At 38.8% G+C, this 26091-nt stretch overlaps 1 protein-coding gene across 16 annotated transcripts in view; it reads right to left on the bottom strand.

Moving 5' to 3' along the window:
- Positions 1-26091, bottom strand: part of LOC110597363 (serpin B6-like) — a 312873-nt gene that overhangs the window by 14636 nt on the left and 272146 nt on the right. The window contains exon 1 of one of the 16 annotated variants that reach the window (XM_078020462.1): positions 10212-10370. The exons of 14 other annotated variants lie outside the window; for them this stretch is intronic. Coding sequence is in view for 1 of the 2 variants with exons in the window: in XM_078020460.1 (XP_077876586.1) it covers positions 9890-9891 (2 nt within the window). In the remaining variant the exon portion in view is untranslated. Of the gene's footprint in view, positions 1-9889; positions 10026-10211; positions 10371-26091 lie in introns of those variants that run through there. One more of the 16 variants, XM_078020460.1, reaches the window with a different exon arrangement.

Raw genomic sequence — 26091 nt, forward strand, 5'->3', positions numbered from 1 at the left:
CTCACAGATTGTTTCTTTTGCTGAGAAAGTTGGAGTCCAATCCCATTTATTGATTCTTATTTTAATTCTTGCACCAATGGAGTCTTATTAAGGAAGTTGGGGCCTAATCCCACATGATGGAGATTAGGGCCTACTTTTTCTTCTATTAGACACAGGGTCTCTGCTTTTATTCCTAGGTCCTAGATATATTTTGAGTTGGGTTTTGTACATGGTGAGAGACAGGGGTTTAATTTCGTTTTCTTGCATATGGATTTCCAGTTTCCCCAGCACCATTTGTTGAAGAGGCTATCTTTTCTCCAATGCATGTTATTGGTGCCTTTGTCTACTATAAGATAACTGTAGTTTTGAGGGTTATTCTTTGTGTCCACTATTCTGTACCATTGGACTACCAGTCTGTTTGGGTGCCAATCCCATGCTGGTTTTGTTTCTATTGCTTTGTATTATATAGTTTGAGTTCTGGTATAGTGACACCACCTGCTTCACTCTTCCTGCTAAGGATTGCTTTAGCTATTCTGGGTATCATATTTTTATAGATGAATTACATGATTTTTCTATTTATAAGAGGAATGTCATTGGGATTTTAATCGGAATTGCATTAAATCTGTATATTGCTTTTGTAAGTATTGTCACTTTGATAATGTTAATTCTGCTAACCCAAGAGCAAGGTAGATCTTTCCATCTTCTAAGGTCTTCTTTACTTTCTTTATTTAGGGTTCTATAATTTTCATTATATAGATCTTTCATCTCTTTAATTAAGTTGAATCCCAAATATTTTTTGATTCTATTGTAAATGGGGTAGTCCTCCTCATTTCCATTTCTGAAAATTTACCACTAATATACAGAAATACATTTGATTTATGGGTGTTGATTTTATATCCTGCTACTTTGCTGAATTCATTTACTAGTCCTAGAAGTTTTGTGGTGGAATTTTTAGCGTCTTCTAGGTATAGAATCATATCATTAACAAATAGTGCCAGTTTGAGTTCTTCTTCTCCTATGTGAATACCTTTAATTTCTTTCATCTGTGTATGTAATTGCTCTGTCCAGTTTTTCAAGAACTATGTTAAATAGAAGTGGTGAAAGAGGGCATCCCTGTCTTCTTCCAGTTTTTAGAGGGAATGCCTTCAATCTTTCTCCATTTGGAATGATGTTGACCTGGGGCTTAACATAGATAGCTTTTATGATGTTGAGATATGTTCCTGTTATCCCTAGTTATTTTCTAGTGTTTTGAACATAAAAGGGGGTGTTGCATTTTGTCATTTGCTTTTTCTGCATCTATTGAGATGATCATGTAATTTTTATCTTCAAATCTATTGACGTTATGAATTACATTTATTGATTTCTGAATATTGAATCAACCTTTCATCCCTGGGATTTATCCCACTTGATCATGGTGCACAATATTTTTGATGTGTTTTTATATCCAATTTGCCAGAGTTCTATTGAGAATTTTTTGCACCTATATTCATTAGAAATATTGGTCTGAAGTTTTCTTTTTTTGATATGTCTTTGCCTAGTTTTTGAATAAGGATGATATTGTCCTCACAGAATGAGTTTGGAAGTGCTGCCTCTTTTTCTATTTCCTGAAATAAATTGGAGAGTATTGGTATTAGTTCTCCTTTAAAGGTTTTTAGAACTTACTTGTGTATCTGTCCAATACTGGGCTTTTGTTGGTTGGTAGACTTTTTATTGTGTCTTCTCTTTCGTCACTTTAAATTGATCTCTTTAAATTGTGTATACCATCCTGAATCAATTTGAACAAATTGTAGGATTCTAGAAATTTGTTGATGCCTTTGATATTTTCTGTTTTATTGGAGTGCAAGTTTTCAAAATAATTTTTAATAATCTTCTGTATTTCTGTAGTGTCTGTTGTGATATTTCCTTTTTCATCATGTATGTTAGTAATTTCAGTTTTCTCTCTCCTTCTTTTTGTTAGCATGGCTAAGGGTCTGTCAATTTTATTTATTTTTTCAAAGATGAATTTTTTCAATTGCTTTTTTTGTGCATTGATTTCAATTTTCAATGAAATTTCAAATCAATTTCATTGATTTCAGCTCTGATTTTAATTATCTACTGTCTTCTGCTTTTGATGTTGATTTGTTCTTCTTTTTCTAGGGCTTTGAAATGTAATGTTAATTCATTTATTTGTTGACTTTTTCTTCTTTAAAAGAATGAACTTCATGCAATGAACTTTCCTCTTAGTACTGCTTTCAGAGTGTCCCAGAGATTTTGATATGTTGTATCTGTGTTGTCATTCACCTCTAAAATTTTTTAATCTCCTCCTTGATGTGTTTTGCAGCACATTTTTGTACATTCAGTAACATATTATTTAGTCTCCAGGTGTTGGAGTGACTTTTATTTCTTATTTTATCATTGATTTCTAATGTCATTCCATTATGATCTGACAGAATGCAGGTAGTATCTCTACTTTTTTATATTTGCTAAAAGTTGCTTTGTGGCATAGCATATGGTCTATTTTAGAGAAGGATCCATGTGCTGCTGAGAAGAAAGTATATTTTCTTGTTGAAGGATGAAATATTCTAGATATGTCTTTTAAGTCTAAGTTATTGATTGTATTATGGAGTTCTATAGTTTCTTTGTTCATCTTTTGTTTGGAAGATCTATCTAGTGATGAACGAGGTGTGTTAACGTTACCCAAAATTATTGTGTTGTGGTCTCTTTGACTCTTGAACTTGAGAAAATGTGTTTGATGAATGTAGATGCTCCATTGTTTGGGGCATATGTATTTATAATTGTTAAGACTTGTTGGTGTATTGTTCCCTTGAGCAGTATGCAGCATCCTTCTTTATCCTTTTTTATTGACTTTAGTTTGAAGTCTACTTTATTTGATATGAGAATGGAAACCCCTGCTTGCTTCCAAAGTCCATTTGAGTGCTAGGATTTGCCTCAACCCTTCACCTTCAGTCTGTGGATGTCTTTTCCTATGAGTTTCTTTGAGGCAGCATATTGTTGGGTCTTTTTTCTTTGATCCAATATGCTAGTCTATGTCTTTTGATTCCTAAGTTTAGGTCATTAACATTCAGGGTTGTTGTGGAGAACTGATTTGTGTTCCCAGCCATTTTTGTTTATTTTTGGTATTTAACGTGACTTGGTTTCTCCTCTGATCAGATGTTCCTTTAGTGTAATCCCTCCCTCTGCTGATTTTCATCATTGTTTTTCATTTCCTATTCACGGAATATTTTGCTGAGGATGTTCTGTAGTGTAGGCTTTTTATTTGTAAATTCTTTTAATTTTTGTTTGTCATGGAATGTTTTTATTTCATTGTCAAATCTAAAGCTTAGTTTTCTGGGTATAAGATTCTTGGTTGGCATCCATTTCCTTTAAGATCTTGGTATATGTTTTTCCATGATCTTCTAGCTTTGTGGGTCTTGTGGGCTGAAAAATCTGCTGTGTATGCTTTGGTCTCCCTCTACATGTGATCTGATTCCTCTCTCTTATGGTTTTTATGATTCTATCCTTATTCTTTATGATAGGCATTTTCATTATAATGTGCCTTGGTGTAGATCTGTTGTAATTTTGTACATTTGGTGTCCTATAAGCCTCTTGTGTTTGGTTTTGCAATTTGTTCTTTATGCTTGGGAAATTTTCTAATATCATTGAAGAGATTGTGCATTCCTTTGGTTTGAAACTCTGTGCCTTCCTCTATCCCAACAACTCTTAGATTTGCTCTTTTGATGCTGTCCCATAAAATTCTTGGATGTTCTGTTCATGGTTTCTTACTATCTTTACTGTGTGATGTACTTTATGTTCTAGATTGTATACTTTGTCTTCATTATCTGACTTCTTTTTCAAAGGTATCTCTTCTGTTTTTTATGCTTTCTATTGAGTTTTTTTAATTTTATTTATGTATCCTTTATTTTAAGGATTTCTGACCTTTTTTTCAGAGTCTATATCTCTCTCTCTTGAAGTAATCTTTTGCTACCTCTGTTTGCTGGCTTATATCTTTGTTGGAGTTATCAATTTTTGCCTGTATTTGCTCATTTAGATCATTCCTTAATTCAAAGATCATTTTAGTTATGAACCTTCTGAACTCCTTTTCTGACATTTCATCAACTTCACTGTCCATGGGTTCTGTTATTATAGTGTCCTGGTTTGTTTGGGGAACTTTCCTCCCTTGTTTTTTCATGTTGTCTATGTGTCTTCCTTTCTTGCAGTGGGGATCTGAGATATTACATTTTTTTCTTATATTCTTGTAGTACCCATGCAGATTGTCTGAACCTCACCTTGATGTTGGGCTTCCAAACCCTGCAGGTGTCCCTCAGTGTATGCTACTGTATCTAAGGTTGGTGGCAGCAATAGCCCAGGTAACTCAAAATAATATTTAAGGTGTTCCAAGATGGAAGCAATATCTTACAGAGATGGAGCTGCAACAGTGGACCTCACACTCCCTTTGGGATGCCTTCTCTGAGATGCAGATGCTTGTAGGCCCTGTCTATTGTCAAAAAAGTTAGGGGCTACTGTATGAGGAAGGCTATGGTGATGACTCTAGTGTCCCAAGATGGAAGTGGGTTAGGCTTAGTCTCCCAGGTAGGTTTAAGGGGTGTGAACTCAGACCTATCCTGGACCTGGGTCCTGCACAAATCAATGTGGACAGATCTAGGCCAGACCTGATACTCTGCTGGTCAGAAGAGGCAGTCCTGTGCTGGAAGCAGGGCTGCAGTAGTACCTGCTGGTGGAGGGGTGAACCCAGGCCTACCATGAGGCTGGGTCTTTCCCAGGCAGGTATGGGTAGATCTGGGCCCCTGGGCTTGACCTCAAGTGGTAGTTTTCTGGTTGAAAGTGGCAGTCCTGTTCCAGAGGCTAGTCTAGCAGGTGTCTGCCCCACCAGTGGAGGGGTGAGACTGGGCCCTGTACAGGCTGGTATGGAGTATGCCTTTTACCCCACATGGTTGCCAGCACATTTTGTTTTTTGTATTCTTAATAGCTTCTATTCCAACTGGAGTGAGATGAAATCTTAGAGTAGTTTTGACTTCCACTTTTCTAATCCTAGAGATGTTGAATATTTTTTCATATATTTGTTGGTTGATTGTATATCTTCTTCTAAGAGGTGTCTGTTCAGTTCACTGGCCCATTTATTCATTGGGTTATTTGTTTTTCTGGTGTTTAGCTTTTTAGTTCTTTATATACCCTAGAGATAAGTGCTCTATCTGATGTGCGAGTGGTAAAAATTTGCTCCCAAGATGTAAGCTTCCTATTCACCTCAATGATTTTTTCTTTTGCAGAGAAGAAGCTTTTTAGTTTGTATTCCCCATTTATTGATTCTTGATTTTTAATTTTATCACCAAAGGAGTCTTATTAAGAAAGTTGGAGCCTAATCCAACATGATGGAGATTTGGGTGAATTCTGTTACTTTTTAAGCCTTGTTTGCCTCATCTGAACTGATTAATGGACTTAGGGCTTTTTATAAACAATATATTTCAATTAACTGACATTTTTTTCTTGGTGCTCAAATTGTCCTAACTTGGCTAGTGGGGAGCTCTTAAAATTGGTTATTTCATCCCCAGCTGTTGGTCTCAAATATCCTTGCTTTATGGCAACAACAGGGCCTTATGGGCACATGTTGAATTTTTCTAGTCCAACAATGTGGTATTGAGATTGGATAGAAAAACTAAAAGATAGGTAAAAACTGGACAAAAGGAAGGACAAAGAGAGATTAAAAAGAGATTTTAATCTGAAAGTCTCATGCCTGAAGCTAAAGTTTTGCATATGTTTCTTCCCAGGTCTGTCACTCCCCAAGCCAACTGGGCTAATTCCACGCCCAAATTTCTGGGCAATCTTACAGTTATTGGAAATTCATCCAGTTATGAAAATTATTTTGTGCACTGTAGAGTGTCTTATGTAAGAAACAGATTAAGCAAAGTGAGAGAGACAACATTTTAAGAAACTTATAACCTAGGGTACTTTCCAGTGTGATTTATTTGTCACTTAACATAGACCACATCAGTCTAAGAATCCATCCTAAATCATCTTGTGATCACCAAACTGATGTCATCCTCAAATACTTTCCCATGTTCACCCCTCACCAAATTCCTTAAAAAGAGACTGAGAACCCCCAAAGGCGTCTCTGTCAAGATGAGTCACATTCTTAATCAATCTCTGCCTTAGATGTGTTCTTCAATTCATTTCTGCACATTTATCAAGAACCCAATCCACCCTAAGTTCAGGACCACCACTCCAGAAACTCCTCAGACTTCTTCCAGTGACACTATAACCTATCTCCTGGTTTCTCTCAATCAAGGATTGTAAAGTACAAAATTTGAATACTCGAGAAGCAGATGAGTACTGTTGCTAATAGAAAATAAAATTGTTGCTGTTGGGCACACCAGTGGCAAGCTGGGACACATATTTCCCTTTTAGTCCCTCATGTATCATGCTATAAATTAGATCACCACTGAAAGATGAACCTGACTCTACTAAAACATGAATGCCCTTAGCAGCTTTCATCAGGACTCAACTCTACTCTTCTTTCATTACACCTATGTGTTGCACCAACCAGTGTTTATCAACACATTTCTGACAGGACTTCTTTATGGATCCATCTTTCTGTGTACTGCCCAGGCCCCTGGGCAGACTTATCCCTTAGGCAATAACATCCTTCATTTTGGACCCAATGTCTTTCTGCTTCATGGCTGCCTCTCTTATTTTGATGGGGAAAAAAAGGGCCCAATGGCTTTCTAAGAAAAAAGACAGGTGTTTTGATTTATTGCATGTCTAAAAATGTCTTTATTATACTACTCCATGCCAATGAGAGTTAGGCAGGTCTATAATGAGCTGGAAGGATTTTACATCCAAAGATTTGAAGTACCAGTTCATAGCTTCCCTACCTCCAGCTCTGCTGTTAAGAACTTTCCTAACATTCTGACCCAGCTCCATCTATCTCACAACACCCCGACTCTTTGAAGCTTAGGAAATCTTATCCACATCCCTGATATCCAGAAATGTCCCAGTGATGTGTCCTTTTCTGGACCCAGTTCACTCTTTTTGGTGGAGATTTGGAGGGCCCTTTCAATGTAGCAATTTAAACATTTCTTCTTTCTACTCAGGGAAAACAAATTAAAGTGCTTTCTCATTTCCTGGAGAATCTCTGTTCTCTGATTTTTACTTCCTGTTTGTCAGGCACTAAAACTCTTGGAATGAACTCATCTGGGACTTTCCAACCTTCTGAATGTCATAGCACACACAAAGAATGATACTAGTACTACAATTTGGGACAAGGTTACTTGCTGTAGAGGTGTCCAGCTCAAATCTCCAGCCACCAGGCTTCCCCCTCTAGCTGCCCTGAGTTGGAGAGGTCAACACTTTGACAATGCCCCAAAACACAGTGAAAAGTTCTACTCACACCTTTTACTTTGCTTGCCTTTTTCATCACAATTACATTTTGTCCCATTTTCTGGAGAAAGGCCATTGTCCTCCAATCTTTCTATTGATTTTTTTTTGTTAATATCAGTTGTTACACTTTTTAATTTCCAAGGTCTCCCTGATTCCAATGATCAAAGAACATCCACTACGGTTCTCTTGAGCTTCTTTTGTACCCTGCCTTTTCTTTCCCTTGTGTTTTGCTATTGTTGTTGTGGTGGGGGTTGGTGATTGTTTTCTTCTATATAGGTTTCTCTTTCATGCTTAGTATTCCCAAAAGTGCCCACCAAAGCCTGGGTGTCAGTCCATATTTAGGGGAAAACACAAAACACTGCTGGAAATTCTGTTTACACAAGTGGGACTCGTGTGCTGGGGGCTTCTCTGCTGATGTGATCAAGGAGTCACAATAGCTTTTTCTGCTGAAGAATGGCAAATAGAAAAAAAAAAACCCTGGTCTGGCTGCTGGCTCTGATGTGTAAGTAGCTGGAGTGGGGCCTGGGGTGCTTCTGCTGGATTCCTCTCCCCTCATTTCAGCCCAGTGCTTTTCTCATCAGTTCTTGCAGGGCTGAGACCTGACCTCCTATCAGGGGCTTCTAGGAAAAGAAGGGGGCTGCCTGGTTTCCAGGGCAGAGGGGATGGCATCTGAGGTTCAAGCCACTCCATAAACAGACTTTCTACCAAGGGCCCTGCTGCCACCTGCATTTCACCCCCCTCTCCAGGGACTCCAAGTTTGAGACTGTCAGCTCCTCTGGGATGCTCCTCCCTCCTCCCTCCTCCCTCCAGAGACATTGAGCTCCTTCCTCTAGCCACTTTCCTGCTCAAAAATCTGCTGGCACTTCTTGTCCTCTGCTCAGCTCCTCTCTCCTTGTCTTGTCTTTGGGATTAAGATTAAAAGGGCTCTTTGTCTGTTGGGTTAGCAGGGCTTTATGTGCAAGAAGATGACTACATATAGCCACAAATATACAAACTATTTTTGTGAGCAGAGTAGAATATATGTGAATGTTTAAAATCATATTCCTTCAGGTATTACTTACTTATTATAAAATAACATAATATTTAATGTAACCTGTGAACATCCTTCTGTAGTCTTCAGATCACCACTAGATTACTTATGACAGCTAATACAACATAGATGCTCTATAAAGAGTTGTTAAACCATAATGTTTAGGGAATAACAAGAAAACAAGGCTGTATATGTTCAGTAGAGAATCAGTTCCCGCCCCTGAGTATTTTCTATCCACTGTTGGTTAAGTCTGTGGATAGGTAACCTGTGGATATGCAGCACCAACTATATTTTGTTTATGGAACCAAGTACTCCCTTTCTCTGTCAAGGCACCAAATCATAACAGATACAATTACTCAAGAGTAGTTATGAACCACTGGTAGACCCCCAGTATCTACTGATAACTGCAGTCATTTAGGGTAATCACAGTGTATGTTATTGAGCCTCAGCACTGAAATACAACCCCCCCCACCCTGACCCTGAATTCAAAGTTATTTAATTCATCTGAATTTTTCCCAGCAATCCTAACCCACAGCAGGAAGGAAGCAGACAACCAGGATCATTTTCTTTACAACAGTGCAATGGCACCCCACCCAAGCAACAAGGTGCCAAGCAGACCCAGCTTCCCTCTGGCATCTGAGTATTCCTGACCCCATGTAAATGTCAATCTTCCATAAAGTCTGTCAAAATTGAGCTTAAAGGTGAGTAGAAACTAAGTGCCAATTTCATCCAACACACAAACCCCAAACATAAGTAAAACTTTCTGAAAGGACGCTTGCAGAGTCCATGCAAAATCCAAAGACCAGGCCACACACCCAAACCTCATGCAAGAGATTTGTTGTCAGTAGCACAAAGCAAACCAATAAGGCTGTCCCGCTGAGGCAGTGAGCTCTAGCATGCAAGCACTCACACAGCAGCTTTATAGCTCTCAAGAGATTTTTTCATAAGATTCTTAGGACTTGTGTCATAAACTGGGGTGGGGTTGATCTTAGCAGGCACATGTCCTTAAGGAAGTTCAGCAGCATGCCTCAGAATGAAATCTTTGAAGCCTCTAGATAAAATGTCTCCCGACCTAAAATGGTGAATCTGATGCCAATATTTTCCCCATATCATCTTATCCTTCAATAGGCCAAATCTTATAACATTTTGCCTAGAATAAATTTAACTTAAAAAAAAAAAAAGCCTTAACAAGTTGTGAAAGGATCCTCGAGATTATCTTTGCGAGCTTGAAAACCTCAAAACCACACGCCCTGTGTGTGTTAGAACATCTAGGTGCACACCAGGCTAGCACCAGAGGGGAGATCATGGCTCCTGCACAGAAAAGGCGGCACAGAGGGAGCCCGGTGCAGCCACCCTTGGCACCGACCCCTTGGCCTCTAGGCACCCACCTCTCTAGCCTCCAGCCCTCTGGGTTCCCAACGCCCAGCTCCCTGCTTCAGGACCCAGCAGCCTCCAGATCTCCAGGAGGTAGCGATCTCCCCCAGCGGCAGGACGGGCGGGGGCACCTACATTTCGGTTCTGGGAGCTGCTGCTGGGGCTTTGCGCACACCCTCCCGCTGCAATAGCCTCGCCCTGTGTCGGGGAGCCTGCACGACCTGGATCCCGGTGGTCTACCGCATCAAGAGCCAGCAGCGGTGACGACAAGGTCGGAGGCTGCAGCCGCGATCCAGAAGGTAACCTGAGCTGGGGCCCGGTGCCCAGCCCAGCCCCACTTCTCCAGGCTGGGGGGGGGGGGTGTCTCTGTGTCCCAGCCCAGCGCATCCCCAGCCCCAACTCCCGCCGCCGGATAGGTCACCCCCTCGTGCCACAGCGATTCCCCTCAGACACCTACCCCAGATTATCGGGCGCCGCGACCCACAGCAAGCAGAACCAAAGGAGGAAGAACCAGGGACTTCCTGGTTTCAAATACTGGCAGGATGTGTATGAGGGTGGGGTTCTGGAAAGAGCCTGCACTATACAGGGCCAGCAGCTGCCTCCGCAGAGGGAGGCCTGGAGAGGGAAAGAAGGGAGAGGTCCAAAGTGTGCACAGGTAGCCACTGCACTTTTATTTTTTTCATTTGTTCTAATTAGTTAGACATGGCAGCGGAATGCATTTGATTCATTGTATACAAATGGAGCTAAATAACTGTTTATCTTGTTTATTCCATTCTATATGCTATGAAAATCCTTCTAATCTGGAAAAAGATCTTTCCTCTTCTGTTTCCTGAGGGCACAGTATTCCTTTGCCTTTTGGAGTGTTTTCAATCTTATGTCTTTTTTAAATAATGCCACCATAAGTAACCAAGTGAAACTTTCCTCAGACTTTAGGGCACATGCAGATCAGCTGCAGATGTTGTCAAAATGCAGATGCCAATACAGTAGATCCTAAGACTGGGCATTTCCAACAAGTTCATCTGTGACTAGCATCCTGCTGGTCCACAGACCAAACTTTGAATGGCAAGCTCTCTCTTAATGTCAATATGATTTTGTAACAGTGGAGAATTATCCACCAATCCAGATTTCCAGATCCCTAAAAGGAAATTTTCATGTCAAAAGATAAATACTCATGTTTTAGGTGTCAAATTCCCTTTCATAACCAGGCCTGGTGGTACACACCTGTAATCCCAGCAGCTCAGGGGGCTGAGGCAGGAGGATTGCAAGTTCAAAGCCAGCCTCAGCAACTTAGCAAGACCCTATCTCAAAATAAAAAGGATGTGGCCCATTGTAAAGCACCCCTGGATTCAATCCCTGGATCCAAAACCAAAATTCCCCTTCACAGAGACTGTGTCATTTTGTTCTTGACAAAAATTATTTGCTTGACCAAATCTTACTCAGCCTTCTGAACTTTCTCCTACATTGTCAAATTCAGTTTTAACCAAAATCCTGCCAAATCAATTTAGCCAGAAATCACCAACTTCAATGTCTGACCAGCCTTGATCTGAACAGTTTCCTTATTACCTGTATTCAACAAGAATCCTGTTAGGTCAGTTCAGCCAAAATACCCCTTACCCAGATTTTTCCTCCTAGGAATTTTCCATCCCCAGCCTCCACACTACTCTAGACTACAAATACTCACTTGCACATGCTATATTCAGAATTGAACCCAATCCCTCTTACTCTACTGTACAACTCCATGGCACTGATATCTAATACTTAATGGGTAAAGTTTTTCTTTCCATGCTTTACAAATATCATTGAATACTTTTATTTCTCCAACATTTCTCACCAGCTGTATCCCCAGCCTTACTAATAGAGTGACTGTCAATCTTCTTGATTTTTGCCAACTTGATAGGAGAGAAATATTAAATCAGTGTAAGTCTAGTGAACATTTTCTTTTTCTTTATTTTATGTCTTAAAATGATATTTTGTTGGTGCTGCATATTAAACTTGGAGTCTTTCATGGGCTGAACAGGGACTCTAGCACTAAGTTCCCACCCCAGCCCTAACATTTTGTTGTTAGGAGTGATAATGGGCCAGGTGTGGTGGCAAATGCTTGTAATCCCAGCTCAATTCAAACTAGCTAAACTATAGGATCAAGCTAGGTGCCCTTCCACAGATGAATGCATAAAGAAAATGTGGTACATAGACAATAGAATATTATTCAGTCTTAAAGAAGAATGAAATTATGGCATTTGCAGGTAAATAAATGGAACTAGAGAATATCATGCTAAGTGAAATAAGCCAATCCCAAAAAAACCAAAAGCAGAATGTTTTCTCTGTTAAACAGATGCTGATCCATAGCGAGGAGGGGAGATAGGGAAGAATGAAGGAACTTTGATTTGTGTAGAAGGGAATGAGAGGAGGCGTAGGGCTGTGGTGATGAGAAGGATGTTAGAATGAGACAGACATGATTACCCTCTATAAGTGTATGATTTCACTACTAACATGGCTCTGAACCATATAGAGCCAGAGGAATGAGAATTTATGCTCCATTTGTGCACAAAAATGCATTCTACTGTAAAATAAAGATAGAAAGAAGGAAAGAAATCCATGAGTGTGCAGTATCATCTGCATCTTAAGTTTTCCTCAAGACTTTTGTATCTGGACATGTATCCATGGAATGTCCCCAGGTGTATGTCCTAGAAGCTGAGTTTGGAGGACCTCTAGGTGTGGTGAGCCGTTTCTGCGGACCATAGCCACCATTACAATATGGCACTGGCTTCCACTGTGGTCAGTGATAAACAACTCCTTATTAGGGAGAGTTGGCGTGTTTTGAGATAACACCCTATGAGAAAGATCCACGTGGCAGCTTTGCATTGGGGCTCGGGGTGCTTTATTAAGGCTGGGAGGCACGGGTGGGGGAGAAGAAGCTTGAAGTCATGACTGAGATAAGGCCTGAATAAACTGCTGAAAGAAGAATCCTGTGTCGCGTCTTCCTTTGCCGGCTGGGGGTCGTGACATCTAGGCCATTTCAGCCGCAGGCAATAAAATATAACAAAGAATTTATTTTCATAGATCTAAAGATAAGTGTGGATTCAAAGATGAACAATCTTTAAGTGACTCTGCCTGTCAAAACATGTGCAATTTCTGAGTCCTTTCCCAGAGGGCTTGCTCTGAGTTCTGGGAACCGAAGATGAAATCTGAATATGCTCACAGATTCATTAGGGAGGAAGGCAGTGCCACTATCAAAAGACAAGAAGCAGTGGAATGCAAGGGTTCCCTCTCATTTGCAGATCACTAGCAGTTATTCAGTGGTACTCAGTGATTTGTTGGTGTCTAATATTAAGAAAATTCACTACAAATATGTCTACTGAAAGACCTGATCCCAAGAAAGTTCTTTCTCTAACTTCAAATTAAATTGGTCCCTGATGCTAACAATGATGGGCAGCAGCTCTTAGTTCATAAGAACTTGACAATTCCTTTTCTCAAACATCCCTGGATGGGGGTTGGTTCCACTTGGTTTTTGAATGGATTTCAGTACTCCATGAAAAATAAAAGTAAACAAAGCCTTCTTGGGCAGCTAGACAGCAATCTGCATTTGCAATCTGTAAATTGGAAATTTTACCAGGAATCTGGGTCATGAGTACTAACACTGTTACGGGCCAGGCTATATGGCCAATGACCAAACAGACTCCATTTTACCCTGAGACTCCATCTCATGTATGAAATGCTTCTTCCATGAGAAAATTCTGTCTATGCCAACCAGATCCTGCTTACCACATCCTGCTTAGAAATGCAAATGTTTCTGTTCTTTTTACACTAGGTAAAATTGTTCTCTTTTTGGTTCCCATTTCTCTTCAGCAGTGTTTCCTAGGTCAACATTTGTCTAGACATTAGTAACCATTCCTTGACTTGTACTCACCTACTATGGTTTTCACCCACTTCCCCTTCTGCCTATGATTTTAGATCTCATAATGTTTGTTTGTAGTTTTGAATCATAGCAACAGCCACTTATAATTAATGTACTGATATGCTTTATTTATGTTATAAATGGTGTGCTCTAACCCATGGAGGGGGTTGAAGCTGTGGACTTGCAGCATGCTTCTTGACCTGCCAGCTGTTAAAACTGGACCAATAACTGGTGAAAAATGGCCCATATCCTGCTTTAAGATTGACTCAGTGATTTATTACAATCTTTCCATAACAACACAGCTTGATTTACTTCGGTATTGGGGATTTTTTAAAATAAAAATTTTGTTTTGCAGTGTTGTGTTCTGTACATTCTTTATATTTATATATTTATATTTATATATTTTAAATCCAGGGCCTGAGGCATGTTGAACATGTGCTTTACCACTGGCTCTGCTATGTGGTATATTTGTAAAGCAAATGTTAGATTGTTAGATAGTATACATTGACAGAGACACATTTGAAAAGAATGTTGCCTCCCCTATTTAGCTTTTTGAATTCAAAGTGGATTTGGCATCAGAGCATAACATTGGAGCTCACATATGATCAGATCAAAGCATAGAAACTAGCTGGACATGGTGCCATGCACATAGTCCCACCCACGTGGGAGCTGAGGATGTATGATCCCTTCATCCAAAGAGTTTGAGACCTACCTGGGCAACACAGCAAGACCTCATGAAAGAAACCAAGATGCAAGGAAGGGAAGGAAAGAATGAAAGGAAACGAAGGAAGGAAGGAAGGAAGGAAGGAAGGAAGGAAGGAAGGAAGGAAGGAAGGAAGGAAGGAAGTTTGTCTATAAAGAAGAGCAATTATTATAAAAAATTATTAAAGAATAAATAAAGAGCTTGGAATGTGACTTGGTGATTAAGTGCCCCTGGGTTCAATCCTTAATACCAAAAAAAAAAAAAATAGCAGCAATTATTACCAATTTTTATCCCAAACTGGGGTTATTTTTCCCTCTTGGGAATACAGAACCAATAAATAAGACTCAAATCCAAACTGACTGAGCAGTAAGAAAAATGCATATTCTTGGTGAAAGAATACAAGAAACAGAGACAAGTCCTTGAACAAGTTCTTGGCTCATTGGTTATGGAAGAGCCTAGATATTGGATAAAATGAATGAAACAAGAATATTCCTCTCTTTTATTTAAGTGGGACAGAAGAGGCTGGAATCTGAAGAATTTTTAGGGAGCAAGTTGATTGACTGTAGGGTTCAGAGGTGACTTAGGACTAAGAATTTTTCCTTTGAACAAAGATTTTGAAAATTTTTGAACTTTATATCCAGTGATGGGGAATAGGGAGACTTGAAGGTTTACCTGACAAGTGCTCTCTGTTCCGTCTCCTAGATCAGACACAGGTTTCACAAGTTTTGTAAACCTGATGTTGACAAAAAGAAGAAACTACCAACCTCAATATTACCAGTATGTGGAAGTTCTGGTGATAGAAAGCTTTCTGTAGAAGAGGCACTTATAGTTTATAAATATAGTGGGGGTTTCCACTTAATTATGGTATGGGTCTTCTAGGTAGAGGTCTCTGGCTTGCTTCATTATAAGTCTATCCCTCCTCCTTTCTAGAAATTTTGGCACCACCTCTTTTTTCTCCTTTTATGGTTCTTTCTGGCCATCATATTGGCAACTGTAGACCTTCATGGCAGTGGAGAGTGCAATTAACCCTGCAGATGGAATTATAATGAATTTGTCATTCCATCAGCCATTCTAGATTCAACCCATTTTGGCCAGCCCACCTGAGGGGGATTTCTACTCTTCAGATTTCCTGTCTTTAAAGATGAGCAAGATTAGGGTGAGAACAAAATTTAGCAGTGTCATGTAGGCATCAACCCCTCACCACACCACCTGCTCCACCCACTCACAAGTTACTTTTCACTCCTTATTTTGAGGAGGTCTGAAGAGCAAAGTTCTGTCTTCTGTAACACTTTCAAGCTGAATATGGGTAATGTCAAGGGGCCCAGTAGAGGAGTGAAGCATTTCCTAGCTAATCATAAACAGGTCTGGTCATAGGCCTTCCTCCTCCTTCTCTGAGAGACTGTGGTTATAACCACACAGGCTCCTGCCGTTCACTTTTAAATGTGGCCAGACAGTTAAGAATGCATGGCCCAAAGCACAGGAGGAGTAGGATAACTAGTGTTTAGGGTTCAAACCAGGTAATGTTTGATAAAGCCAAATAGATACTTAAACAGACTTTAATTATTTAAGACAGTTTCCCTAAGTAAGAAAAAGCTAACAAATAGAGTGGAAAGCACAAGAAATTTTCCTGATCAAATACAAACTGTTTGGTCTTCAAGCCAGTTCTTTGTAAATTTTAATAAGGGCAGATCTATATTTTAAGAAAATTTATTGTTCAAAACAGAAGAGCTGGGCATGGTGGCACACACCTGTAATCTCAGTGATGCAGGGGGATGAAGCAGGAGGTTGGCAGGTTCAATGCCAGCCTCAGCAACTAAGCAAGACCCTGCCTCAAAATAAAAAGTAAAAAAGGGTTGGGGATGTGGCTCAGTGGTTGACAGCATCTGAAGTCAATCCCTGGTACAAAAATAAAAATAAATAAATAAAATCATAAAAATCTAGATTCTGGTGTTAAGTCTGAGATTAATTTTTATTTTTGAAAATGCTGCAGATAGTTTTTCTTAATTATAGCCAGCATAATTACGTGTATATTTCCTTTCAGAACATTGGTGCTCACAAACCTGCAACCTGCTTAGACACTCTGCAACTTGTTTAAACCTTCAGCTTTTGAGCTTTGGGCTATCTTTCTTCCCATTTTGAATCAATCCAGTCTTTTTAAAAATATTTTTTAGCTGTTGATAGACCTTTACTTTATTTATTAATATGTGCTGCTGAGAATCAAACCCAGTGCCTCACACATGTCAGGCAAATGCACTACCACTGAGCCACATCCCCAGCCCTCAATCCAGTCAGTTTACTTTAGGACAAACATCATACTTTACCATACACAACCCTTATTCATTCAAAAACACTCTCTAAAAGACATATCCTCGTCCTTATAACTTTATTTGTATCTTTTCCCTGAGCTTTTTGTTTGAAGTAAGAAAAAAGGTTTGTTCTGCCTTGTTTCTCTATTAATTTTTTAAATGTTTTTTCAGTTGTAGTTGGACACAATACCTTTATTTTATTTATTTTTATTTATTTTTAATAAATAAAATAAAGGTATTATGTGGTGCTGAGGATCAAACCCAGCATCTTGCACGTGCTAGGTGAGTGCTCTACCACTGAGCCCCAGCCCTGGTCCCATTTCTCTATTGAATTTAAATTTATATTTTAAAATAATCCATATAAACTCTTTAAATTTAGACAAATCACTCCTTTTTAATAAGATAAAATACTACAATTTCCAATATTTTTCATTAAAATGCAGATTAAAGTCTTTCTTCCTTCCTATCTTTATTTCTGTATAGAATTGCACACCAGTATATGTTAATTAGAGTATTAATTAGAAAGCTTTTTTGTTTGTTTGTTTGTTTGTTTTGGTACTGGGATTGAACCCAGGGAGGCTCAACCACTGAGCCACACATCCCCAGCCCTTTTTAAATATTTTATTTAGAAACAGAGACTCATTAAATTGCTGAGGCTGGCTTTGAACTTACAATCCTCTGGCCTCAGCCTCCTGAGCTGCTGGGATTAGAGGTGAGTGCCACTGTGCCTATAAGAAACTTATTTTTCAGTAAAGATCCAGAGAAAAGCAGTAGTAAGTTGTTTTCCTGTATACCAACAGTGTGTAAAAATATATTTAATTAATAGGTAGATAGAATCTTGTTTTAACTTCAGGGATCAAGACTGCTTGAATTTATATTTAGCACTTGAATTATCAGTATTGAATATATAAATGACTCAAATGTTATCTACATCTATATAAACATTTACCCCCTATATTTACCTAATTTGCCTATTTTTAGATTATTCATGAAAATCAAAATATCAGACAAACATAGTCAATATCTTATTTCTTTGTTAACCTAAAAGTTGATATTGTATTTAAAACATACAAAGCAATGGACATTGCATTTTAAACACTTAACAAAGACAAATATAATCCTGAATCGCTAGCAACCTAGGCAAAAAAAAAAAAGTAAACAATTTTTGACATCTTTAAATTCTAATTTCCAACAAATTTAAACCAATTCATTTGTCAGATATATACTTATATTAAATTCTATTTATGATGCAGAGTAATATGGTAATATATACTTATTAACTTATAAAAGGAGAGCTGAATACAAATTATATTCATGAAAACTGAAACAAACCAAGATCATCTATTTATATGACTATTGTCATTTGGATCAGGAATGTCCCCCAAAAGCTCACATATTGAAGGGCTGGACCCCAGCACAGCAATGTCCAGAGATCAGGTTTTGGAAAAGTGATTGGACCATAGTTGTTCTGACCTCATCAGTGCATTAATCCATTTGAAGGACTAATGACATGAATGAATTAGTGGGAGGAAATAGAAACTGTAGGCAGGTGGGACATGGTTGGAGGAAATAGTTCACTGGGGATGTGCCTCTTACCCCTGGTCCCTTCCCTACTATCCCCCTTCACTCACTGTCTCCTTCCTGGCTGCCAAGAGCTGAGCATCTTCCCTCTGCTATACCTTTCTACCATGACAGTTCTGCCTTGGAGCAAGCCAACTATGGACTGATACCTCTGAAACCATATGCCAAAATAAATCCTTCATCCTCTAAGTTGTTTGGGTTGGATATTTTGGTCATAGCAATAAAATACTGACTAATACAATCATTAAACCCTATGATTCTTTATTTACAAGTCTTATGTAAGCCTTTAGCCACATTTTTCACGTTAAAACAGCTTATAAACAGAAACTTGGTTTTATGAAAAACTTTCTTTTATGATCTCCATTTTCTTCATTCTCAAATAAGGTAAGGAGTTAATTCTTTGTGTTTTGTAGGTGGGCTGATATGAAAAACCAAAACCCCCCCAAAAAAATCTTCAAGCAAAACAAATACTTCCTATTTTTGTGTAAATAGAAAGCAGAAGAGAAAAAATAGGTTAATAGAAATCCAAAAGCTGTTACATATTAAGCTTACAATTGCAGTGGCCCACACATGTAATCCCAGCAACTCAGGAGGCTGAAGCAGGAGGATCACAAATTAGAGGTGTCAGCCTGGGCAACTTAGTGAGACCCTCTTTCAATAGAAAAACTAAAAAGGCTTAAAAATGTAATTCAGTTGTAAATCACCCCTGGGTTCAATCCCCATTGCCACCTGAGCCTCTCCCCCCTCCACACACACATTATTTGAAAAGGCTCACAAGAAATGTTTTCACTTAAGCATGCTGATAAAACAAGAATATCTACTTAAGTGCATATAACACAAAAGTGAATTTCTCATAAAAGTACCATAAGATATGAAGGTAAACCCAATAGAAATAATTCTGGAAAGCTTTCTGCCAAAAATAAAGTAGCCAGGGATATCCTAGCACTAAGAATTCCAGGGGCAGTTGAAATTGGCAGATGTTGAATTAAGGTATGTTCAATGTTATCTCCAGAACTCATTTTATGAGGGGCTCTCTGGTGACAGGAGAGTCAGTGAAATAACAAGACTGTCATTGCAGCCGTCAAATGCATCTCTTAGTCTCTATCAAAAAAAAAAAACAGAACCAATCTAATAGACAAAAATATATAAAATAACTACATTTAGCCAGAATGCACTTCCAGATCATACCAGGACCAAAGATATCCCAATATCCCAAAGAGTGTGACAAGCCATAAGGTAGGGTGTGGCCTGGCAAACCAAAGAGGCCTTCAGTCCTAAGACCCCCCAAAAGAATTTCTTCTGCCCAATGTACTTAAAGTGGGCCCTGATCCCACAGATGCCCAATCAGAGACACCCTTCTGTCTGCTTTTATTCTATCAGAAAAGTGTTAAGACATGGAGACCAGAACTAAGAACAAGCTGCCCATAGTGTGAGGGAAAAAACAACAGAAGAGAATGTTCTTAGAAGACCATGGCCAAGGGCAAGAGGGAGCCAGTGTTGGACTCAGAAGAGTGCACAGGAAGAGAGGCTCTGAAGAAAGTAAATGGACATGAACTACCATTTACCAGTAGCTGCAGTTAAGACAAAGACCAGTAGATAAAGGTGAATGGGGTCTCCCCAGATGGTTCCCCTGAGGGAAGGAAGATTCCTAATGAAAGAGACAAAGACAGAGCAAGAGAAGAAAGTGAAGTAAAGAAGAAGGAAATGGTTTTACTGATTTAAGAACCAGTTACAGAGAAGAATGAAAGAAAATGACAGAGCCCAGAGACTGGGGTATTAAGTAGCTAGTCAGCCTTCATGGATTGTGATGGTAAAAGCAAATGTGACTCCATTTTTTTTGTGTGTGTGTGTGACTCAAACCTGTAAAACAACCATGCCAAGTCAAAGGGCCATGACTGGGGAAAGATGTTCTTTTCCTTTTGCTATAGAAACCCTTCAGAACATGGAACTACCTAAATGGGGCATTGTTTCTGTAACTAGGGTAACAGGGCTCTGTTTCTATAACTGGGCTGATTGGGCTAAGTGTGATTGGTTGGGGTTCCTGCCAATTGACTGCACTCTCCCACTTCTGTAACCTGTCTTGCTTGCATTGGCTGGACCCTCGAACATCCCTTTTGTGGTTTTCAGGCTTATAAGGAGAGCCTTTGCAATTGTTCAGGGTGATCAGGGGAATAGATTTATGTTCTGGTCAGTCACCACTGGTGTGCTTCAATAAAGGCTTGATTCGATTATTCATGAGTGATCTGGAAGTCAGTTTATGAAACCCCAGGATGAAGCTTTAACTATAACATCTAGGGGCTCATCCAGGATCCATTTCCTCCCTACCTTCATGCCAAATTTGCCTCCAATGATGGTTCTTTGAACCTTGGCCCTGGAGTAGAGGGGAGCTCCTAAGAGATATTCCTCAGCCTCACTCTGAGGACGATTCCAATTCATGCTAGGACACTCTGAAAAGCCTCCTGCTGGCCTGTCAGATCTGGTGAGTGGACTCCTCTGGGGACAAGGTCAGACTGGAGGCAGTCACATACACTGAGTCCCTGGGCAGGAGGAGATGTTGTCACTGTCTCCCTGGAGGCCTCCCAGTGGGGCCTCACCTGTGCCTGGGGACAGGATGATTCATGGTCTCTGTCCCACTAGAGGTCTCATCTGTCTGTATGGGGGCAGGATGAGTCACTATCTCTGTCCCACTGGAGATCTCCCTGGAGGCCCTCATCAGTTCCTGGGGGCAGGAAGAAATATGGTCTCTGCCCCATTAGAGGTCTCCCTGTGTGACTTCATCCACTGTTGCTTGTCCTGTGTCTGTTCTGCTGTTTGTCATTTCTCCAGCTTCTGTCTTGCTGTTTGTCCAGTGTCTGTTCACTGGCTGTTTGTCCTGTTTGTCTACTCGTGTGTTGTGCCTGGGCCCTTTTCTTGTTCTCCTAACTGCTCTTCTTTTACCAGGACTCCCTTGTTGGGGTTTAAGTGTGCAGAGTTTAGCTCCCTCAGGCCTGACTTTTGCAAGAGCTGTGGCTGTGATTTAGGTCAGCTGAGGCAAGCCTCAGCTAGGAGGAGAAAAAGTTCTCTTCCCCTTATCGCAAGCCACAAGTTCTGCATGGTTTGGCCAAGAGGAAGAAGCTTCCTGCATACTTGTCCTTGGAACAGTACATTCTAATGAAACAAATACATCCTCAGGGGATTAGATAATGTCTACAAAGAACTTTAAGAGGGTACTTATCAAATAGACAGGAACAATCTGAATTTAGCTCTATGTATCCGCTGAGGCATGATATTTGGGCAATGTGGGCAAAGTGTTACTGAAGAATCACTTGCTTTGTTAGAAGAAGAATATAAAAGAAACTTACAAATAAACCTCAGCATGCAGTTGCAATTGCTGCCTTGGCTCTGCATCTCCTGTGTCCCAGGGACCTGAACGCTCTAGACGTTCACACTCCCTCACTCCACCAACATCATGGAACAAGGAAGTTCTACAGAGATCTCTCTCTGTACTCTTTTAACTTGTTTTCTTAACATTTTCAGGACTTTGTCTGTTGGTTTGTTTTTGTTTGTTCCTTTGTATTCTGTGTTAATTTCTATCTCAGTTTGTTTCTAATGTTAAAAAAAATGGTTAAAAATGTTTTAACTGTGCTCACTAATGCTTGCATTAAAATGTAAAGGGCCACCAACAGGACTAAAAGAATTGTCAAAAGTAAAAGCTAAAGGTTAAAAAAAAAAAAAAGGTATTCTGGAGACTGCCTTCATTTAGGAACTGGGCCAGGTGGCCAACAGGGTAGATGGTGTCAGTTTCTACAGAGGACAAATTAGAACTAAAGTGTTTTAAAAAATATTATTCCTAAATTGTATAACAAAAAGCATAATTTTGTCAAGGAAATTTGGCTTTTGTCTCTCAGTATTTTCAAGCATGAATAACTCCCAACTATTAAAAAAATTGCCCAAATATTTTTCAATGTCAGACTAAAGTTTGGTAGCTTCTATCGGAAAACCCAGAAAAACCAGTTTAGAATGGGACCCCAACCTGGGGAACTCTCCCAAGGAGACCAATGGAACTGCATCTTTGGGAAGTCCCTTCAGGAAAGAATAAGACCTCTGCATTTGTCTATGTTCCCTTAACTCTTTTCAGCTTTGATGAGCAGGACCACCTCAGAAAAAAGGTCAGAAAGACTTTTAAAATTCTATATTTATTAAATTTATAATTTTGATCCAACACGCCTAGGTTAATATGATTTTCTGATTACACTCTACTTTAAGGCCAATTTACAAGGATTAACTCGCAATCTAAAATATTTTTTAAATAAATAACCTACAAGGCTTTTGTTTGTCTGTTTGCTTTGTGTGGGTGCACCGGTATACTGTCCATCTACATGTATTGCCATGTCTACATATATTTGGTACAAAAAAATTGACATATGAGCTCATGAATTAAAATTTTAAAAAATGGATCCAAATACCTTTGGTTAATGTGATTTAAAAGGTTCAATTTAAATTGGAAAATTAAATAAAAGTAAAAACATCTTTAAAGTTACTAATGCACAATTTTGTTTCTAGGTGGTTAAACAGTTGTTAAGATGTTAATGTTTATAAACTGTCTCATATCCATTATCTCTAGGATTTTCTTCAACAGGAAAAAAATTATTAATGCCATTCAATGCACTTGTCTGATACCTTGTTTTTTAAAAAGATAAGTGAATTACATCTAAACATATATGAAATTAATCATGGATGTGTTTGTTAGAGACATCTGATTGGTTTACAAAGTTAAAATACTAACAGTTAAATATAATATCAAGTACTCTTAACTCCTTAAATTCCATAAGGTAAAATACTTGAACACTGTTGGTGTTTTCACAAATTGGTAAACTAAAAAGAAATTTGTATTATTTTGTGTTATCATGAAAACAAGGTTACTATAAATTAAAAGTTCCACCAAATATAATTGTATATGCAAGGGGTCAAGAGGTTTCAACTGCATTTCAATTAAAGTACTATAGATAAGAAAATATTTCATCTTATTAAGATGGATTAAATTATAAGGGTTATTTCAAGGTACAAACAGAAAGAAGGATCAATGGATTAAAAATTATTAAAAAGTTCCAAATATAAAAATATATTTAGTAAAAAATGTTTCCAGATAAGAAAAAAAGTCTTTATGTGGTAAAATATAATTTTAATACATCTAAGTAAATGATAAAAGGATCTAATTAAGTAATATAAAGGTCTATCAATAAAAGAAATATTAAAAGGTTTATATGTAACTAAGTTGGTTATAACTGTAAAACCAATAGTTAAAACTATTCAAGGTTGTTCCCTAAAACAAATATTAATGTACAGATATATTTATAGGTTAAAATGACAGAACTTCTAAAAACATTGTGTCTGTTAAGTTTTATCCCCTAGAGCAACTAATCTTGGAAAAATTAAAGTTTGTACATCTATTGTTAAATAGCAATTGTTATTTTAAAGTATTGTCCTACATTACAGAGTCTAGGTTTTTCTTTAAAAGCTAACCTTCGTTAATATAAAAACATCAATAAAATTGTAGTACATTACTCTTCTTTACAGATTAAATGTGCTCATATCTTTCAGGTAGATAAGTTCTTAAGGTAAAAGATTTAAAGAAACATTTTTATCAGGTTGGTGTTCTCCAAACTAAAGTTGTCTGTAATGGTAATTTTAAACTTATAAATTTTATTGGGGATTTATTTATATCTTTTGATGTTTTGTAACCAAACTTTATGTTACCTTTTACATTGGAATATAAAAATTTAAAGGTATTTTTAAAAGTAATGAAAGCCTGATATATTTAAACGTTAATATTATAAAACTTTTTTGTCACTTTTTTACACAAAAGAAAAGTTAAGAGGTCTCAGCCCTTCCTTGATTGATGTTTCAGATGTATGTCATATTGTGTTAGCTAACATTCATACAGACTCAGGAAACAATATATGTAAACTTTATAAAATGATATTTAAAAGGAGAGATAAAGATCAGCTTCAGAACTAAAACAGAGAGGGGGAGAACAAAGAAAAAGAGTGAAAGGGAGAGGGAAAAAGAGTGATAAAGCAAGAGAAGAAATAGAGAGCAAGAGAGGGGGGCCCAACAGAAGAGGGTTTTTATAGCCAAAATCTAATGGGGGCCTTTGGGTCTGCAAGCTGCCTTGTTGGCGTATTGTGATTGGGTCATACAGTAGCTGCTAAGGGTGTCATCTTCTGCCTTCAGGCAGACCAGGCAAGGGTCAGATGTAGGTTTCTGTTGCACCAGACAAGTGGAAATCAAGTGTTCAACCTTAAGAGTCCAGGGCACCAGAGGCTGTGAGGACCTGGCTTCAAAGAAGGATCACTTGGAATGAATCACTAGGGCCCCGGGCATAGAAGAGGGTCAAGTGAGACGTTTGGTACACCCTATTATTAGGTAATTGAGATCTCCTCTAGTTAGGATGGCCTTAGGCCTGAGTCTAAGGAACTCCATTTTAAAAACTCCACTTTGAGGGCTGGGTATGTGGCTCAAGCGGTAGTGCGCTCAGGTGGCATGCATGCAGCCCGGGTTCAATCCTCAGCACCACATACAAACAAAGATGTTGTGTCCGCTGAAAACTTATATATATATATATATATATAAATTCTCTCTCTCTAAAAAAAAAAAAAACCCTCCACTTTGAAACCTGCAGTTTCACTAAACACACCTACAGAGCCCTCCAATAGGGCCTCAAACAAGTTACTTCTCCCCATGCTGATAAACAGAGTGAAGCCCCTGGAAGGCTGTTCTCCCCTGATAAGAGGAAAAGGCAAGAAGAGCAGGATGTAGACCACCAGAACAGATGTTTCTGACCCTAGGATAAATGAAGTCACTGAGAAATCCAATGGTACCTGATAAGGATTGAAAGGGGGGTCAAAGAACCCCAAAATTTAGTAAAAATGGTAGAGCAAATGTACAGGGATTCAGCCAACCAAAACAAGGATTCACTCAAACTGGAGAGACTCATGAGGACCTGACATTCTATCACTTGTCATTGTTTCCTGAGCCTCTAAATGATCCTCATGGCTCTCAGACTCTATTGCCTCATCTGGACCTTGGTGAGAGCTGCAACTTCTCCCCTAAAATCATCTCATAAACTGGCCATCCACTCCGTGTCAGGAAAAGCCTGCCTTGGTTCCAGACCTGGTCATCTTGGTCTGAGTGAGTGTGCATCTGCTGGACATAAAGCCTAAGGCTTAAGACTTCTGAACTTAGCATGCAGAGGGAATGTCTGTCATTAGCCTATCATGATTAAGTGTGTTTTGCAGTGCTTAGAATTAATCTAGAATTGTTTGGCATGAATTAATTAATCTAGATTTGTTTGCTGTGAATTTATTATGTCTATTGCAATGCCTAGCATTAAGGATTGCCGTTTTCTTGTTTAAGAACATATAGAGTGAAATTCTATTGAGTAATTTGTGTGAATAAAGCATTGAAAGGGGCAAAAGCACATGGACATTCTTTATTTCTCCCCTCAACTGCATACATCACAATTTTGCCCCTTGCAACACCCCTCCACCTTAGACAATTTTTATAGCAGTTTCCAAAATAACACAAGATATAAATAATTAAATGTCAACAGAAAGTTTACTGTATCATATACAGATCATTGAAATTTTGTATGCATCCTGAAGTTTTGCTAGTCAGTCACTTTAGTATTCTCTTTCAAAGTGTGCCAAATAAATATGGTAAAGCTTACTATTCACCTTGGTTGGGGAAACAGACCTCAAATTCCAGAGCTTATCTTCCTGTTTGGCTGCTAAGGTCCCTAACTAAACACCCTGAGTGATACTCGACTTGGGGGCCCAAGTGCATGCTGGAACTGGCCCATGGTTTTCCTGGA

This window comes from Ictidomys tridecemlineatus, chromosome 8, assembly GCF_052094955.1.
Source record: "Ictidomys tridecemlineatus isolate mIctTri1 chromosome 8, mIctTri1.hap1, whole genome shotgun sequence".
Classification (NCBI taxonomy): Eukaryota; Metazoa; Chordata; class Mammalia; order Rodentia; family Sciuridae; genus Ictidomys; species Ictidomys tridecemlineatus.